The sequence below is a fragment of the Diaphorina citri genome, unplaced genomic scaffold, assembly GCF_000475195.1.
Source record: "Diaphorina citri unplaced genomic scaffold, Diaci psyllid genome assembly version 1.1 scaffold469, whole genome shotgun sequence".
In the NCBI taxonomy this organism is placed as follows: Eukaryota; Metazoa; Arthropoda; class Insecta; order Hemiptera; family Psyllidae; genus Diaphorina; species Diaphorina citri.
Window position 1 is genome coordinate 1,131 of NW_007377904.1, and position 20,103 is coordinate 21,233.

General features: G+C 39.2%; 2 protein-coding genes across 2 annotated transcripts; both read left to right on the top strand.

Annotated features, from left to right (window-relative positions):
- The first annotated feature begins 2,737 nt into the window (after window positions 1-2,737).
- LOC103509119 (alpha-tocopherol transfer protein-like) lies at window positions 2,738-3,895 on the top strand. The gene is made up of 3 exons (XM_008473709.1): window positions 2,738-2,923; window positions 3,313-3,423; window positions 3,848-3,895. The coding sequence occupies exons 1-3, from the start codon at window positions 2,816-2,818 to the stop codon at window positions 3,893-3,895; spliced, it is 267 nt and encodes an 88-aa protein (XP_008471931.1). The 5' UTR covers window positions 2,738-2,815.
- Window positions 3,896-6,900: 3,005 nt separating this feature from the next.
- On the top strand, window positions 6,901-12,393 carry LOC103509120 (peripheral-type benzodiazepine receptor-associated protein 1-like). The gene is made up of 4 exons (XM_008473710.1): window positions 6,901-7,137; window positions 9,222-9,368; window positions 11,282-11,495; window positions 12,377-12,393. The coding sequence occupies exons 1-4, from the start codon at window positions 6,901-6,903 to the stop codon at window positions 12,391-12,393; spliced, it is 615 nt and encodes a 204-aa protein (XP_008471932.1).
- The last annotated feature ends 7,710 nt before the right edge of the window (window positions 12,394-20,103 follow it).

Genomic DNA, 20,103 nt, shown 5'->3' on the forward strand with positions numbered 1-20,103 from the left:
TGGTCTTCAACTCCCACCATCAGATTCGAAATAATCTCTCTATTGTTGGGATTTCTTGATAATTTTGGATAACGTGGGATTAACACACAATATTACAAAGGGCGTCTGCCTCTGCCTTCCAACCCACGTGCAAACCTCTGCATTCTAAAACATCCAGCTTAGGTACATAAATAGTAGAGATGTCGAAACTCAAAGATGTATTAGTGAAGATACCAAAATACTCTACCTTATCGCTGGAAATGGATATTTATCCATTTTATTAGTGTCAAAACTTCCAACTATATTAGTGAAGATACCAAAATACTCTACCTTATTGGTGGAGATGGATACGAGTATTTATCCATTTTATTAGTGTCAAAACTTCCAACTATATTAGTGGAGATGTGAAAACACTCAACCTTATTGGTGGAGATGTCAAAATTTCCAATTTATTAGTGGAGATTTAAAAACTCCCAAATGTATTAGGGGAGATGCCAAAATACTCATCCTTATTGGTGGAGATGTCAAATTTCGAGATGCATTGGTGGGGACGCCAAAACAGTTAACCTTATTGGTGGAGATGTAAAAATTTTCAATTTATTAGAAAATATGTCAAAGCTCCCAGATTTATTAGTGGATATGCCAAAAGTGCCAACCTTTATACCATATTTAAGTGGAAATACCAAGATTGTCAGCAAGTATGTGAGTTCAAGACTAACTTGACAAAATTGTCACTTAATGCACAAATTTAAGTTATAAACTAGTGCTCTTTGTTTAAACATTTTTACCGTTCGCGAGTTATGGTCAAACAAACAAAATAAATACAAAATGGCCAACAAAAAAACTAAAAACTTTCAACTCACTTCGAAGAACTTCAAATGCATTATTCTCTTCAGAAAGGTCCACTTATCAACTTCCCCATTAGTTTTCTTAATCTCTGCCCCCTTTGGCTTCGAAATGAAACTTGATTCCTGTCTCGTTCATTTGATTGGAACAACCTTCTAGTTTTCGAGAGACGAATGTAATATCTGTTTGGAAACTTTCCGGAATGAAAAGAGGAGAAAAAGAAAGAAGGAGGAGAGGAAGAAGACGAAAAAGAAGAAGAAGAAAAAAGAAGAAGTAGAAGAAGAAGAAGGAGGAGAGGAAGAAGAAGACGAAAAAGAAGAAGAAAAAAGAAGAAGTAGAAGAAGAAGAATACGAAGAAGAAGAAAAAGAGGGAGGAGAAGAGGAAGAAGAAGAACAAAAGGAAGAAGTAGAAGAAATGAAGAGAAATAGGAGTTTTCCCAACGTTCTCGATATTGGCACAGATTCAGAAGTGTGGTAGAGAGAATGGGATGAAAGGGAAGAGAGAGAGAAAAGGAGGAGGAGGAGGATGAGGGGGGGGGAGAAGAAGGAGGAGATGAAATAGAAAGATTAGGAAACTAGAGAAGGAGGAGGAAGAGGAATAGAAGAGGGAGGAGGAAGAGGATAAGAAGAAGAAGAAGAAGAAGAACGAGGAGGAGAAAGAAAAACAATGATGAAATAGAGAGATTAGGAAACTAGAGAAGGAGGAGGAGAAGAAGACGACGAAGAATGGAGAGGAGAAAGAAGGAGGGAAGAACGAAGAGGGGTAGAGAAAGAAAGAAGAATAAGGAGGAGAAAGAAGGAGGAGGAGAAGAAAAATAAAGAGCACGATGAAGGAAAATGAAATAGAAAGATTTGGAAGCTAGAGCAGAAGAAGAAGAAGGAGGAGGAGGAAGAGGAGAAGAAAAAGAAGAACTTGAACAAGAAAGAAGAAAAGGAGGAGAAGAAGGAATTAAATAAAAAAGAAAGCTAAGGATGCTCACTATGTATGTTAGGTTCTATGTACGGTACATAGATACCTATGTACATGATAATATGTAGATAGATGAAGACTTGTTTATAAGTCTGGGCAGAGCATAAATTCTTGCAATATGGGAAAAAAGATAGTGGCAGCTTTTTGAGACAGATTTGAAATGGATTTTGCCTTTTAAGTGATTGGTCATGTTTTTGTTTTGGGAAAGCATTGTTATCAAACAATTTTGTTAACTTTGTTTATAATTTGCCTGCCACGCTGTTCATTTACCAAGTGAACTCAAAAGCATGCCAAACTCGACAGATATAGGACCTACATATCTAATATCGACCCATTTTGTCCTTAGGGAAACGAAGCTGGGAAATCAAAATACAGAATTTTGTAGGCAGTAGCATGAATTTTGAGTTGTTGAAAGGAATTTTGAGGGTGTTAAACAAAAAAGTTTCTCGATTATTACACTACCTGTGACTGTGAGTCATCCGATTTTGCTGATAGTTGACAAAAACATTCAACACAGACCATTTTTAAATAGAAAAGAAAGAAAAATATGAAGAAGGAGACAAGAAATAGAAATATTGGGATTCTTTCTTTAAAAAATTGACTCGGGTTGGAATTCACCAATATTTTTTCAGCTCCTAGAAGACCTGTTAAATGAAAGCTAACAGGCTGTTAGTTTGGTGAGACCCAACCTCAAAGTAAGAAAATGTGGCCAGCCTAAAGGAACGTTTAGGAACGGCTGGCTTTCTCCTATCCTGTCTTCCTTCTCACTTCCCTACAGAGACGATAAGACCTCAGTAGTAACAGTTCCATATGAGAGAGAGAGAGAGAGAGAGAGAGAGAGAGAGAGTGAGAGAGAGAGAGAAAGAGAGAGTGAGAGAGAGAGAAAGAGAGAGTGAGAGAGAGAGAAAGAGAGAGTGAGAGAGAGAGACAAGGAGAGAGGACCTCAGTATATTTAACTACGCAGACACTCTGCGCGCCTTCTTTGCGGTCAATGACCTCTTCATTTCGGAGGATGGTTTGATGGAGGGGTACGTGGTGGTGTTTGATATGAGTGGCCTTTCGTTCGGCCATTTGGCCAAGACCACCACCCAGCTCAACCTGGTGAAGAACTTCATGGTGTATATTCAGGTGAGATGCATTTGGATGTAGATGAAAATTCACGTGGGTGTACATTTGCAGGAATAGATAGAGGAATTCAGATTGGTGTTTGAGTGGTGAAGAGTTTCAAGAAGTCGGATTTGGCTTCAATTCTGGGTATTCAGTCTATTCATTATAGCTCATTCGTAGGCGGATTAATCTCAATTCTGATTTGGCAAGCCCCACTCTAATACGACCTGAGAAGGCTACTGATTTTGTACATTGGATCTGAACGCGACTTCTGGATCTGAACGTTTGGACCAAAAACAGTCTTTGTCTGAAATAGCTAAAAAAAAGCTTCCTTCTATTTATTTACATAATTATGTAAGTATTTATTATTTTTTATTTCTTAATTTATTACTTTACGTTTCTTCTCTCAGGAGTGTCACCCAGTCCGTCTGAAGTCCATTCACGTTATCAACACCTATCCTCTCATTGACAAGATCCTAGCTATCATCAAACCCATGATGCAAGCCAACATCATACAAATGGTAAGTGGATGTCATCTCCCACAGCGTAGTGGTCTTGCACGCTGGAGGCCCGGGTTCAACTCCCGGTGGGGTCAAAAAAATTGTACCATCCAAATGATCAATTCTGTGACTGGCTGTAGCGGGGCCCACTCAGCCTCGTGAATACGCATAGCTACTGGGGCCAACATGGTTGATGTTTTTATGAAACAACCTAATTGGTACGGAGACCCAAAGTACTCGGGACGTACACGGCCAGCCACTCACTATCAGGTACCCCTGACAGGAAGGTACACCTGATCAGATCTACCTGTCAGGTCTACCTGAGAACGAGGAACGAGTGACAGGTCTAAGTGTGGACTCTGCTTTGGTCCCCATCATTGTTGAAGTTCACAGAACTACCGTTTTGCTTGGGTAAACAAAAACTTCTCACTTTCCCTGATTTCAGCTTCATCTTCATCCGTCTGGAAAAGAAAGAGGTAGAGGCAGCCTATGAAGGTACATAGTTATATAAAATCCATTATTATGTAGATTAAAGGATTGAAAAGTCATCAAAAATTCTTTTTGTGTGTTACCTAACCCCTATACCGTAGAATCCATAGAGAAAATAAAGTTCCTAAAAAAAGCCTAAATGGTTCCCACAATATTTTAACCTATAGGGACTTAAGTATATTTCAACCTATAGGAACTAAGTATTTCAAGAAGTAAGTAAGTAGAATAGAATAGAATAGAATATACCTTGTTTATCCTGCCAGAATGAGACCGAAAAGTCCCTTTACTCCCGCAGTCTAAATAAGGTCTTATATATTTCATAGGTATAGTTCAAACATATGTAAATAGGGACCTAAATTTGTAATGTAGGTAGAATATTACTGACTTTTACCAATCTCAGTGGTGCAGTGGTTGGCACGGTGGACTTCGAATCTGGAGGTTGGTGGTTCGAGTCCAAGTCATGTCATGAAATTTAGCGTAGTATATTAAGCATCAGGGAACGACATTTGTGACAAGCATTTATGCTTATAACACAATTAAAATTCCTTTATATTACTGACTTTTGCTGTCACTATCAGACTAATAAAAGGTACGAACCATGCAATAGAACTTTAACGAATAATTGTCAGACTTGTCCCGTATTTTCATCCAAAATCCCGTTTTTTTTTGACGTTTTAGGTCGCTTGTCCCGTTTTGGGCTGAAAATGATCTGGCAACCCTAGATTTAATATCAGATTTATTTTTGACCCGTGCGTCATTTCTCTCTCATGTCGTAGACAGACACGCTGACATTGTTTCTCCCCCCCGCTTTTCCTCTTCTACTCCTCCTCCTCTTCTTCTCCTTTTCCTCCCTCCCTCCTTTTTCTTCTCCTTCTTTCTTCCTTTGTCTGTTTATTATTTTCTCTCTTCTTCTACTCTGAGAAGTCAACAAGAGAGCTTCGTGTTCTAACTTAACCTACATACTGTCTCGCCCCCTCCCCTAAACACTCCCTTCTCCTCTCTCCCATATTGTCTCGCCCCCCTTCCCTTCTCGCTTTATCTCTCTCCCCTATTCTCCCCTCCTTTCTTCCCCTCTCTTAAACCTCCCCTCCGACGATAACTCTTCCTCTTAACTTCCACCGACCCTTTTCCCGACTTTAATCTTCTCTCCCCTCTCCTAAAGCCTTCCCCTCTCTCTCTCTCTCTCTCTTCCTATTCTTCCGTAACCCCTCTTCTAAAGGATTCTCCACTCTCCTCCTACATCTCCTCGTCTCCTCTCAACTTCTACCTTTCCCCCACCCCCTCCTCTAACTCCCTTCTCTGCTCTATAACTTCTTCCCCACCTATGATAACTCTTCCACCTCCCCTACCTTCTCTAACCCTTCCCCTCAAAATCTTCTCCTCCTCTTACCCTTCCTCCATTTTATCTCCCCTCTCTAAAAACCCTCGTTCTGAGACAATGTTCCCTTTAACTTCTGTTTCCCCTTCCTTATCTTCCCCTCATTCTCTTTCTCTCATTCTCGTTCTCTCTCCCCTCTATTTATTTCCACATCAGTGTTCTCTCTTCACCCCACTCCTTCTTTGACCCCCACTATGTGTTCTCTATTACCCCGAATAGTTGATCCCATGTGATTTTTCACGCGGAATCGAATAGTGAAACTTTTAGAACTGTCCGACTTAATGTAATAGAAAGTCGTGTGATGTTCACACCAGATTTTTTTTTTACAAGGAGCATATCACCATTTACATTGTTGTAGTTATTTTCTTTCTCTCTCTCTCTCTTTCTCCCCTCTTTTCCTAATCTCTCTATTTTCGTCTCTTTCTATCTCCCTCTTCTCTCTTTTCCCATCCCTGTTTCTCTCTTTACCTCCCCTCTCCCTCCTGTCCTGTTTCTGTCTCTCTCTCAGGTCACTCCCCTCTTCACAATCATTACAGCATCAGACTATAACCTGGTCAAGGGTTGAAAAATGGGAAATGACACTTCCACCCTCCCCCTCCCTTCTCTTCCCTCCCATATTTACATAGACACAATAATACATATAGGTACATTATACATACTGCATACCCATCTACACCTATGTACATAAATATACCCTCGCCTCCCTCCTTTATATACTTACATAGACAAAAATATTTTCACCTAAACTACCTAGGTAAGTACATAGATGTACCTATATATTTTGTGTGCCTACCCCTATTCCCTCCTATACAATGTATACATACTATGTATTACATACTATGTATTACATAGATTTAATATAATGTTGTACTTTTACCTTTAGCAAAACATCCTATGTGTCAAATCCCCAGGTGCTTTAACCCTTTAGGGCATCCACTCGTAAAATTTTGAAGTCAAAACCAAATGTCAGCCCAAAGCTATTACTAGAGGGCTGCTTGAGAGGCTGACGAAAACCGCCGACCCACAGTCTGAACTCGGGAGACGGCGAAGAAAAAGAAAAAAGGTCTCATCTAGTCATTAATATTCATCAATATATACATAGGTACATAAGGGTTGAGGCTTTCTCATATTTTACTTCCCCATGAGACTTACCACCCTTGTAATCAACATTTCTCCCTCCCCAAACCATCATTACTCCCTCTCTAAACCATCACTATTTCTCGAAGTCCATCCCCCATGTAGTTACTATTATTCCTCCCCAATGCTTATAATAACCTAAAACTTTGCCTCCTACATAAGGCCAGCCACACACTATTATCAGGTATCAGAACTGACAGACGGAATATCCTAAAACTTTGCCTCCTAACATAAGGCCAGCCACACACTATCAGGTATCAGACCTGAGGATCTTTCCAGCCGTACCTGTCATGTCTACTTGATAGTGAGTGACTGGCCTAACAATTCGATTCCCAAACGTGGCGACCTTTATCCTCATCAGATAGTGTGTCTAATTGTCTATCTACCTACCTGATAGTGTGTGTGCTTATCAGGTATCAGGTAGACCTGACAGACGGACCTTTTCAGGTCTACCTGATATTGAGTGGCTGATCTTACCTATTTGTGACCCAAATATGACTTGTTCTCAGGAGGATCAACTGGTCCGTGTCCTCGAGAAGAACTCAGAGTTGACCCTCCAGAATTCCGACCTGCAGAAGCAAGTGCACCAGCTCCAGTATGTAACTCACCCGAGCACCGCGGGCAGCGCTAGCGGTCAGTGTAGTTCTCAAGGTCACCACCAGGGCGCCAGTATCAACGGCGTGGGCGCCTCAGCCGGCGGCAAGCAGGACAGTCTCGATGAGATCCTTAAGGTAAGTCGTGTAGGGGGCCTTGAAGTCCTTCACAACCCCCTCTGGGCCGCGGACCTCATTTTGGGAATCACTGGAATAGAATATAACTTGTTTATCCTGCCAGAATGAGACTGAAAAGTCCCTTTACTCCCGCAGTCTAAACAAGGACTTGTGTATTTCATAAGTAAAGTATTCAAATAAGTAAACAAAACCTTGTTTAAATTATGGTGAAGTGGTTAACAGATCTGAAATTTGGCAGTTCGAGTCCAAATTGAGGATACAATTTAGCGTAGTTTGTTAATCTGGGAACGACATTTGTGACAAGCATTTATGCTTATCAAATTCATTTGAAATCTCTTCCCGATAAGAAACAAACAAAGAATCCTTCTCATTTGTCTCGTCTTTCTAAGAATCTGTCTTTTATCTTTCTGAGGAAGTTTTTGGAACTTCTCTCTTGGTCTCTTGAATTGTAATGCAATACCTTCTAATACCAGATCTGATATTGTGATCTTTTTACCTACGTCATTACTTGCAATTTTAATGCAAATGAGCTGCCGGCATTTCTTTTCCTGGAAAAAATTATTCCAGAGATCCTAAGTTGCAATTTCTTCTACGTCTTCATCTTTTCCTCCTCCCTCCTCCTCCTCTTCTTCTTCTTCTTCTTCTTCCTCCTTCTTCTTCCTCTTTTCTGTATAGGTTCATATCTGGATTTCTAATTTTAAATCCACTTTTTTTTCACTTTCCTCTTCCCATTTTTCTTTCCATCATTCTCAGAAATCCTCATCTCTCAACTTTACTTTCTTCTTCTTCTTCTTCTTCTTCTTCATCTTCTTCTTCTTCTTCATCTTCTTCTTCTTCTTCTCCTCCTCCTCCTCCTCTTCTTCTTCGTCTTCTTCTTTTCCTTCTCCTCTTCTTCCTCTTTTTCTTCTCCCTCTTTTCCCCTATTATACAAATTAATAGGAGAGAGCCATCCCCCAAAAAGTTAGAGAAATAGCTTAGGGGATGAAACCATGTATAGTTTTTTAAGAAAAAAAATAAATATGAACAATTCAATTCAATTCTTCTTCTTTTTCTTCTTCGTCTCCTCCTCCTTCTTCTTCTTCTCTTTCTCCTCCTCCTTCTTCTTGATCTTCTTTTTCTCCTTCTTCCCCATCTCTTCTTCTTCTTCTCCTCCTTCTTCATCTTCTTCTTCTTTACAAATTAGTTAGGTGCACAGCTGCGTAAGCGTAATGAATACTCCAGTTGATCGGTGTTCTGGATTTCACTTAGTGACAAATTAGACAGCAATCTGCGCCATCTGGGATTTACGAGGGTGCCATCAGTAGCTTCCATTTTTACTTTACTTATCCTATAAAAAAATATTACTTTCTATGACCCTATTTAGGTAACCTAAATCGCATAGGTAGCTGGGCAATCGCATGCTGCTGGCTTTTCCAGGCCCCACTCAGGCTTGTCGAGCTTAACGTAGATTGTCCCCAAACCCAAGGGTAAAACCCCCGTCACAAAGGAAATTGAGGAGCTGGGTGCAAAAAGGGAAATATGGATTTTTTGCCCTTTTTGCGTAAAACAGTTTTTTTTTTTTTTTAATAGAACGTGGTGCGCTCTATCTTCCAGCGTTTGAACTGCAGTCACAACTTTTTTATTTTATATTTTTTATGAGTTACAGCGTTTTTTGTAAACACACTTTTCAATGATTTTGATGAAAAATTGAAAACTTTAAAGTTAAATATCTCAGTTTGGTGATTTTCATTTATTGCCCTTTTTGCACCCAGCTCCTCAATTATTGTACTCTTCAACGCGTTACTTTCTGGTGTTCTCGTGTTGACCCAGCACCTAAATGGGAAGTGTTGTGTCTCTTCTCGCCCATCTGATGAGAGCATGCTACGGGATGGGCATGATAAAACACAGACCACAAGAGTCTAATGTAGCAGCTGTTTCATTTGTACGACATTATAAAAACGCCGGTGAAGCACTTATTTTTCTTACTATAATTATTCATTCTCCTCTTTCCACGTGTTTCTTATCTCTCATTTCTCCAAATGTCTCTCATCTTTCATTTACCCATATTGTATAATATATCTCTTATTTTTTCCATTTTCCGCCAGCAAATGCGCGATGTCACGGAAAAGAAGAAGGAGCTGGAGAGAGAGCACGCTGACTGTTTGGCGGCATTACGTGAAAAACAGGCCGCCATCAAGTTCAAAACCGGATCCGACAAATCCAAGTGTAGCGAAAGCATAGAGGCGCTGCAGGTAAGAGCCGCCAATGGGTTCGATTACCGCAAAATTAAATAATAATAATAATAATAATAATAATAATAATAATAATAATAATAATAATAATAATAATAATAATAATAATAATAATAATAATAATAATAATAATAAATGGACTGATTGCAATACTTTCTCATTATGTACTAGTATAGCTTCGCTGTAACTGTAGTAATATATAGAAAGCAAATAATAATAAAAAAATATTATAAATAAATAAAAATCTGTGTGTGTAGGTAGCTAAGGTAGGTACCTACTTACCTAGATGTTATTGTTTCTTTATATTAAAAAAAATTCTTGTATCAAATACCTATGTCTATAATAAACAATTCATGTTTGCGCTGAATTGCCAAATTTCATAAAAATAGGACAAAACATTTAATAATAATAAGCTGTTAGTCAAACAATATAAATACCAATGTAGACAAATTTTGCCTGGAGAATGTTGATTGTTGATATTATCAACCACTTTATTACATTGCCTAAAACTGTCAGGCAGAGTTGACTATGTCTAGACCTCTAGGCTGAGTCAACAACTGAAGAATCAACTTTCAACTTGGCCTGCAACATAGATAGGTGCAGTAAACAAGCTATGTAGGCTAAGTTAACTCTAGGGACCTGAGGAAATGAGGAATGAACTTTCAACTTGGCCTGTAACATAGATATTCGATAAGTGCAGTGAAGAAGTCGGTAAGAGTTTGCGGTTTTCTTTTTGCCGCAAAACTGAATGTGATTATCACAAGAAAAAGAAGAAGAGAAGGAGGAAGAAGAAGAAGAAGCAGTAGAAGAAGAAGAAGAAGAAGAAGAAGAAGAAGAAGAAGAAGAAGAAGAAAATGAAAAAAGTTTGAAAATTAAAAATTCTGCCACTAATTTCGCAAGAAGAGTTCATTTGAAAAGAAGGTGGAAAGAATTTTGCCGTCAGAAAGTTCGTGTGACGTGTAAAGCAGGCAAAGGTTCGTACACACCGATAACATTTGTTTCGCAACAGTTGCGCAATGTTGCAAGACAAATGTTTTGAATGGTGAGCAACTTTCAAGATAAAACCTAGGGCACCTGGATAAAGACAGAATAATAATAAAAAAAAAAAAAAAAAAAAAAAAAAAAAGAAAAAAGTGTGGGGAAGAAAAAAAAGTGGCAGGGGGGTGTAAAAAAAAAAAATCAGAGATAAGTCTGTGGAGAGTAAAAAAGTTGCTAGAGTGTTGCAAAGACATTTCTGGATTGTTGAGAAACAATGTTTCTGATGAAAATGTTGCTGGTGTGAACTAGGCTCAAGTACTGCAAAATGAACATTATGCACTTGTAGATAGCTAGATAGGGTAAGTGTACCATTTATTCGCCCACCTGCTCACATTTATTTTTCTAATTTTTGTTTTTATGACTACACTTTTTGAATAGCACTGGTTCGATAGCAGTCTTTAAGCCCTTTCTTTTGATGAAATTGGATCTTGAAAAAGTTCATTTGGTTCAGACTTGTGGCGTAGGTACAGGTGGGCCAATAAATGGTTCGTTTTTTAGGTGGGCGAATAAATGGTACACTTACCCTACATAGATAGTAGATATGTACCTACCTAGGTACTTACCTAATTATAAACTTTGTTCATCTGAAGTCTACAGGTACGTACGTATAGAAGTTGTCAAGAATGAGGCAAACATTTTTAAGGCAACAAACTTGAACAATGAACAGAGACATTTTTGCTGTCAATTTGTTACACCTATTGCAAGAGGCAAAATAAACCATGGCATAAAAAATAAAATAAGTAGCTTACGTACATAATATTTAGGTACCTATATTATGTAGGTAATTACGTATAATAATAATCTGTAACTATTCAGTCCCGGGTTCGATGTTTTTTCAATTACTAACATGAAGTCCGACGATTTTTTTTTTCCAGTCCAAGATCCGAGAGCTGGAGAAGAAGACCGAACTGCAGAATGTTCAGCACGAGGAATTGATGTTAGAATTGGCGGCCATCAAGCGGTCCACATTCGGTTTGGCCGGCCTAACCTCCGGCCCTGGCGGCAAGGCCTCCGGAGGCCACAACACGGCCGGGTCTCAAACCCAGGACACCCAGACCTCGCCTCCTGAATCCATAGCTTCCACACTAGGTGAGTCAGAGTGACCTTTTTGTTCCAAACTTCCAAAAAAAGGTCGATTTTCTTTTCATCCTTCTAGGCGCTTTAACACTGCGGACAACAGGTCGCTCGCGCCGAAAGGTCGAGTTTTACCACCGTGGATTGTCTCAGGATTGAGTTCAATCCGTGGTTGACCTGAGCATTTTTCCAAGGTAAAACACACCGTCGCGTCGCAAGTCGTTTAAAAGCCAAAGTCGCTAAAACTCAATCGCTTTTATATAGTTTGAAAAAATATCCCTTTTTTTACAAATTATCCCCCTCTCACAAAATATCCCCTTTCTGACAAAATATCCCCTTTCTGACAAAATATCCCCTTTTTGACAAAATATCCCGTTTTTTTTTTTTTTTTTTTTTTTTTTTTTTTTGGACAAATATAATCTCACCGTCCTCTCTTTTTCCATCCCTGTTTCTCTCTTTACCTCCCTCTCCCTCCTGTCCTGTTTCTGTCTCTCTCGGGTCACTCCCCTCTTCACAATCGTCACAGCATCAGACTATAACCTGGTCAAGGGTTGAAAAATGGGAAATGACACCTCCACCCTCCCCTCCCTTCTCTTCCCTCCCATATTTACATAGACATCAATAATATACATTATATACATACCATACATACCCATCTACACCTATGTACATAAATATATACCCTCGCCTCCCTCTTTTATACTTACATAGACAAAAATATTTTCACCTAAACTACCTAGTTAAGTACATAGATGTACCTATATATTTTGTGTGCCTACCCCTATTCCCTCCTATACAATGTATACCTAGTAGGTACACATACTATGTATTACATAGATTTAATATAATGTTGTAGTTTTACCTTTAGCAAAACATCCTATGTGTCAAATCCCCAGGTGCTTTAACCCTTTAGGGCATCCACTCGTAAAAATTTGAAGTCAAAACCAAATGTCAGCCCAAAGCTATTACCAGAGGGCTGCTTGAGAGGCTGACGAAAAACGCCGACCCACAGTCTGAACACGGGAGACGGCGAAGAAAGAGAAAACGGTCTCATCTTGTCATTAATATTCATCAATATACATAGGTATAGGTACATAAGGGTTGAAGCTTTCTCATATTTTACTTCCCCATGAGACTTACCACCCTTGTAATCAACATTTCTCCCTCCCCAAACCATCATTACTCCCTCCCTAAACCATCACTATTTCTGGAAGTCCATCCCATGTAGGTTACTATTATTCCTCCCCAATGCTTATAATATCCTAAAACTTTGCCTCCTACATAAGGCCAGCCACACACTATCAGACCTGAGGATCTTTTCAGCCGTACCTGTCAGGTCTACTTGATAGTGAGTGGCTGGCCTAACAGTTCGATTCCCGAACGTGGCGACCTTTATCCTCATCAGATAGTGTGTCTATCTACCTACCTGATAGTGTGTGTGCTTATCAGGTATCAGGTAGACCTGACAGACGGACCTTTTCAGGTCTACCTGATAGTGGCAAACAAGCTATGTCTAGACCTCTAGGCTGAGTCAACAACTGAAGAATCAACTTTCAACTTGGCCTGTAACATATATAGGTGCAGCAAACAAGCTATGTTTAGACATCTAGGCTAAGTTAACTCTAGGGACCTGAGGAATCAACTTTCAACTTGGCCTGTAACATATATAGGTGCAGCAAACAAGCTATGTTTAGACATCTAGGCTAAGTTAACTCTAGGGACCTGAGGAATCAACTTTCAACTTGGCCTGTAACATATATAGGTAGGTGCAGCAAACAAGCTATGTTTAGACATCTAGGCTAAGTTAACTCTAGGGACCTGAGGAATCAACTTTCAACTTGGCCTGCAACATAGAAAAGTTCTTAAAGTATTCAGGCAAGTCAGGCAGAGTAAAGGAATGGATGTGAAATCTGGTCCGAATATTTTGCACTCGAATGTACTTAGGTGGATAGTCTTGAATTTCTAGTGCCTTGAATGCGATCTAGACCTTTAGTATAGTATGATCAACAAGTTCTCTGAGCGATAAGCTGAAAAGTTTCAGTAATTTTCCCCCTTAGATCTACTAGACTTGTAGAACAACGGCCTATGTGTAAAGTTTTTGCCTCGGGGTAGGGTGTTTTTGCATGCAAAGTAAATGAGAGTTTCATGTAAAAGGGCCTATGTGTAAAAAAACATAATTCTGGAATAAATTTTACATTACTCTATTAATAATAATAATAATAATAGACTCTTGAGTGGAAGGCAACCACTAGGCGAGGTTAACGCCTTAGGCGTTCTCTACCACCTAACCCTTCATATGGAGAGAGAGAGAGAGAGAGAGAGAGAGAGAGAGAGAGAGAGAGAGAGAGAGAGAGAGAGAGAGAGAGAGAGAGTTCCCTATCCGTTTTTACCTGTCAGATAATAATAATAATAGACTCTTGAGTGGAAGGCAACCACTAGGCGAGGTTAACGCCTTAGGCGTTCTCTACCACCTAACCCTTAGAGCTCCATTATTATGTGGTCAAATTCTCAAATAATTGAGGATAAAATTCCATACCTCGGCTGGGATCGAACCCACGCCCTCCTGTTTACCAGGCGAGCGTCTTGACCACTACGCCACCGAGGCAGGTGCCTTTCCTGAAAAGTAGCAAAAATCACATGGGGTAAGTGTACCATTTATTCGCCCACCTAAAAAACGTACCATTTATTGGCCCACCAGCCCACATTTTTATTTTTCTAATTTTTGTTTTTATGACTACAATTTTTGAATAACACTGGTTCGATAGCAGTCTTTAACCCCTTAGAGTACCATTTAATTTTCGCAAAGTGTCTCCCAAAAGTACCATTTTTTTTTTTTTTTCTTTGAATATGTTCTAAATTTCATGCTGATATCAAAACTAAAAAAAAAAAAAAAAATGTTTCCGATTGCCGAAACCCCTTTTTTTGGCCATGGGGACTGAAGAAAACAGGAGGAGAAGGAATAGACGATAAGATTAAAAAGAAAGTTTAAGAAAGTAGAGAAGATAGAGGAGAGAAAAAGAAGAGGGGAAGGTTAAAAGAAGAGGAGACAAGAGGATTAAAAGAATAGAGGTTATGGACGGAAAAGAGGATAAAAGGAAAAAGAGGAAGAAAATATAAGAGAAGGACGAGGAGAAAAGAAAGAGGAGAGAGTGAGAAAAAGAGAGAGAGAGAGAGAGAGAGAGAGAGAGAGAGAGAGAGAGAGAGAGAGAGAGAGAGAGAGAGAGAAGTTTTACAATTCTTCCATTTTTAGTGGATAAGCCAAAGTCCTCGTATTAATACCCTCTAACAACTCTAACTATACCAAAAAAAAAAAAAAATAATAATAATAATAATAAAATCCAGATAAATTGACCTAATGGGAGAGGGAGAGAATGTGGAAGAATAATGTATGTACATAAATATGTTCTGCACCTAAATATCTATTTTATGCGTTGAAAAAATGAATGAGGAATCACAATTTCCCAAGGGGAACAGAGGGAGAGTGAGAGAGATCATGAAACGTATAATTATTTTATAATATTTAGTTCAAAAACCATGTAAAAATGATGCCCCTTTACAAACATAAATGAAAAATACTTCATAAATTGTACAATTAAATTAGTTAATTATTAACTATCCTAGGAATTAGAAAATGGTCCTCTGGGTCGGATTTTTTTTTCTTTTTTAATGATTAAATAATAAATAAGAATGATATGCTTAGGTATTTAAAGCTATGTCCACACATAGTCGACAGCCGTCGATCGACGTCGACTGAAACCGTCCACACTTCCTCGACAACATAGATTCAGCTCGTCGATCGACGGTTGTCGACTATGTGTGAACACGGCTTGATGACTGATTTTCCTTTCATTTCCCTTGAATCCTTATTGTAGACAATTTAGATTAGACTCTAGAGCTAGAATCTACAATCCTGTGCAGTAAATTCGGGTCAGATTCACTGTAGATCTCGTTCAATATTAAACAATTTTTTTTTTTTTTTTTTTTTTTTTTACCCCTTTCTATTACAATTCCCAGGTACTTTCGGGATAGGGCTAAAAAGCCCCTTTACGTAGTACCGTCTACCAAAAAGAAGAAAAAAAAAATACAATCAGTAAATTTTATATTGACAATCTAGTCAACTTGAGAAACAAAGACATTTGCTGAAGACACCAAAATGAGCCTTTAGCTGGTCCAAAAACGTTTTTTAGTATTAGTATTATTAGTGCTTTATTTATTCATATTTTTAACAGTAGGTACAATATTACAATAGTAATAAATACAATAATATGAGTAAGGGAGTGCCTACCTTACGGATTGTTCCGGGAAATAACGTACGGTTGGCAACCCTACCGCAAAACGAAGCTTAAACCATAGAATGCTGAATAGAGTAATCGATTGAAGACTTTATTGAAGGTATGTGCTGAGAGCTACTATAACTGACCTGAGGTACTATAAAACTGACCTAGCTCGTTATTGTTGCTTAGCACATTGCATAGCTAAATAGTTACTAGGCGTTCATACAAAACCCGTCCCCAAATGATTTCGTATTTGAACTTGGATTATTAGCCAGCCTAGTTAGCTTAGTTGGTAGTGCGTCTGCCTCGTAAGCGCTAGGCCGCGGGTTCGATTCCCGCCCGGGGCGGATTTTATCCTGATGGTTTAATGTTCGTTCTCGGAACGGCTGGCTTTCTCCTATCCTGTCTTCCTTCTCTCTTCGATTTCGGGACGATAAGACCATAGCAGTTACAGACTCCTCTGTCAACCCTCTTAAAAAAAAAAGAAAAAAAAGAACTTGAATTAAGCCATTGGCGACAGCACATGAATACACCAGTTCCCAATGGATCACTGAAGTTAAGCACCGTTGCGCGTGGTTGATATCCGGATGAGCGACCATCTGGTCCCATTCAGGCCGGGCGATGTGTCAAGAGGTGATTACTAGCCTTAGTCGCCAAATGGCAATAAAACCTCTCTTGGTAGAAAAAAAATCTGAAAATCCCATCGCAAAATGATTGACATTTCGCAATCATTCATCAAACCATCAAATAGGTCTTTTATTTCCATTTCAAAAATCGCCATCAAAATATTTCGTGACCAACACCACAGGAAGGGTACCTAGAATGCCTCTATAGATAGATAGGATTTATTTATATACTTTCCCTATCTATTACACCTAGATATAGGTACCTAGATGAAAAATGGGTTAGCCATGGGATAAAATACATGGGACAGGACCGACCGACATAAATATTTCAAATTTTCGAAAAATGCTGAAATGCTGCTGTAGATACCTAGTATCTATCTGTCTGGATATACCTTTCCAATGAAAACAGGATCTGGAAAACACCATCTACACATTTTCTATGTTTTTTTTAAAGTTTCTGTTCACTGGTTCTTTTCGGCTTTTGCCTAAATCTGTCCCAAATTTTTTGCCCTCAAGTGCAGAAAACTTAATAGGTTTATAACATCTGCATAATGATAATAATAATAAAATGATAATGAAGGGTATAATAAACGAACCCTGAATTACTAGTAAAAGATTTTAGAGTCGGAAGACTCTATTCAAGTGCAGATAATTCAGATAAACAGTTCATGTTTGAACAAACAAAGCGAATTGTAAGTTTTTAACCGCAATATTTTTTGCGATATTTTGTTTGTTTGTTTGTCTTTGTTTGTTTCGCCATAACTTTCGAACGGTTTGTCCGGTGGTCCGGTGCCTTAAGCTGGGTCCACATATAGTCGACCGCCGTCGATCGAACTGAAACCGTCCACGTCCACACTGCCTCGACAGCATAGATCCACTTATTACGTTATTACGTTTTATCCTTAGGGAAGAAACGAAAATCCTGTCGAATTTCATTGTATAAAAAAAAAGAGGAGGGAGAGAAAGGCAGAGAAAGAGAGAAAGAGAGAGAGAGAGAGAGAGAGAGAGAGAGAGAGAGAGAGAGAGAGAGAGAGAGAGAGAGAGAGTTCTTTAAGCCCTTTCTTTTGATGAAATTGGATCTTGAAAAATTTCGTCCAGTTCAGACTTATGTGGCGTATGGTACAGATGGGCCAATAAATGGTACGTTTTTTAGGTGGGCGAATAAATGGTACACTTACCCTAGGCCGTTCTTCTTGGGAACGATTCAAGTTTTGTGGAGAGGAGAGCATAGCGTATATAGGGAGGGAAGTGACGACTTCAAACCACATAGAATTTAGGGGAAAAAGCTCTTTATGCTCTTTGCTCTCCTCTCTGTTTTTAGCTTTTGTGAGTTCGCTGAAAAGGTTGTTCTGTTGCTCACAGTTCACAGTAGCTGACATAGCATTTTAGCAGCTTGCTTGGCCGCAAAATAGGGTTGCCAACTTTGTTTTCGGCATATACGGTACAAACTAGCAAAATGGTGAAAAAATACGGATTTCCCGATTTTTACCCGGAACAAAGGCATTTCAGCCAGAGCGAGCTAGGCCTAGACATCCAGATTTATGAGTCATGCTGCATGCACCTTTACGCTGTAGGTACGTTATACATTCGTACTAGTACGTTACTACCTACACTACACTACCTACTTGACTCGCGGGTTTTGTTGTTTTTCGTACGTAGGTACCTACCTATCTTTTGAAACTTTTTTTTTTTGTAATTTTTCCTGTTTATTAGTCAGTTTCCGTATTTTCCATAGATTTGGAAAAAACAAAGATGTGTTCCGGCGGAACAGAAATATAAAAATGGTCATGGGAAAATTGCCGGAAAATGACTAGGTCTACCTATTTATTGCGCTTTTGCGTGGTTCTATTTTCTTGCGCGTGTGCTCAAGAGTTTGATATTTATAATCTCCTGATAAAACAAAATCTCACTTATAAAATCATATACCTACATACAACACAATCTTTTTCCGGAACAAAAGCCTTGTGGGCCCCAGAGTCGGGACACCTCTTTAGCCAGTCCTTACTCCTTCGGTTTGGATGGGGGGATTTTTTCAATTACTTTTTCTTCCGTCTTGTTTACCCTTTTGTGATTTGCTCAAGGTGTGAAAAAGAGAGAAAAGGAAAAGTAATTAAAGAATAATAATGGTTCAATTAACGGTAACAATCAGAAGAGGAGGGGAGATGTCACCATTCTTATCTGAGTAAAAAGAAATAACGAATAACTAGATTTTTTTATTATTATTTTTATTAGGTATTTATTCTTTATTTTAGAATAATAGAAAAAAAATACATAAGTAACTACACAACATACCAAAATCTGACCTTGTTTTTAGTTCAAATTTTCGATATAGGTACCTACCTACTTAGAGTTTTTTTTTTTTTTTTTTTTTTTTTTTTTAAAATTGGGGATTTTTCACTCTCTCTCTGTCTGTCTCTCACCCTCCCACTTTCTATGTCTCCCTTTCCCTCCCACTCTCTCTCTCCCTCTTTCTCACGCTCTCTCTCTCTCCCCACTTTCGCCTAATCTTCGTACCCTTTTTTTCCAATATCCTCTTTATCTCTTTCCTTCCTCTTTAATATTATTCTGTCTCCTCTCTTCTTCTCCCTTCTCCTACCTTTCTTCTGATTTCTATTTTGCCTCGATATTACGTCTTTCTCTCCCTGTTCCATGAAAAAAATCCCTTTTTTTACTTCTTCCCCCGTCTTCCTTCTCGTTCTTCCTTCCCCCGTCTTCCTTCTCTCTTCTTTTCTGTCTCGTCCTGTTGAATACCAATTTCCATCCCTCTTTTCCTCCTCTCTCTCTCTCTCTCTCTCTCTCTTTATTTCCCTGTTTTTTTCTCACTTCCTCTCCTCATTCTTTAAATCACGTACCTTCATTTTCCTTTCCTTGTTAAATCTCCTTTGTATCCCTCCTCTTCGTTCGTTTTATCCCTCTCATTTCTCCCTTTTCCCTCTCGGGGTGTCCCTTGTCCTCCTTCTTTCGTATCTCCTTTTATCGTATCTTTCTTCTCCTTCTCTCGTATTTTCTTTTCTCCTCCTCTTCTTCGTCTCTTGTCCTCCTTCTTTCGTATTCTGTATATCCTGCTCACCTTCTTTCGTATTTTCTCCTTCTCTCGTATTTTCTCCTTCTCTCGTACTTCCTTTTCTCTTTGTCTTTCATCTCCTTTTCTTGTACCTCCTTTTGTCCTTCTTGCATAAATATCTCCATTTCTCCTTCCTTTTGTATCTATTTTCTTCTTCTCTCATATCTTCTTTTCTCTTTCTGTCACATCTCCTTCTTTCGTACTTCCTTTTCTCTTTGTCTTTCATCTCCTTTTCTCCTTCTATTGTATCTCTTTTTGTCCTTCTTGCATAAATATCTCCATTTCTCCTTCCTTTTGTATCTATTTTCTCCTACATCTCCTATTCTTCCTCTCGCCATTCTTTTTTTTTTCCTTCTTTGTATCTCCTTTTCTCCTTCTCTTGCATTTTCCACATCTCTCTCCCCCCTCCTCCGTAGGTCTAGATCCCGCGTCTCTCTCGCTCTCCTATCCTCTAACGTACTTTCTTCTCTCTGATCCCCCCCACCCGACCTCTCTGTCTCTTTCCAACCCCCCCGGCGGCGCCCACATGGCTACCCTCACCTCCACGGCCGGCGGCCCCTTGGTTCTACCCTCCGGCCACTTCCAATCCCTGGCCGATTCGGTTACAGTGTCCGCCTCCCCCGCGCCGATTTCGTCGGCCAAGAGTAGCTCCGGATCTG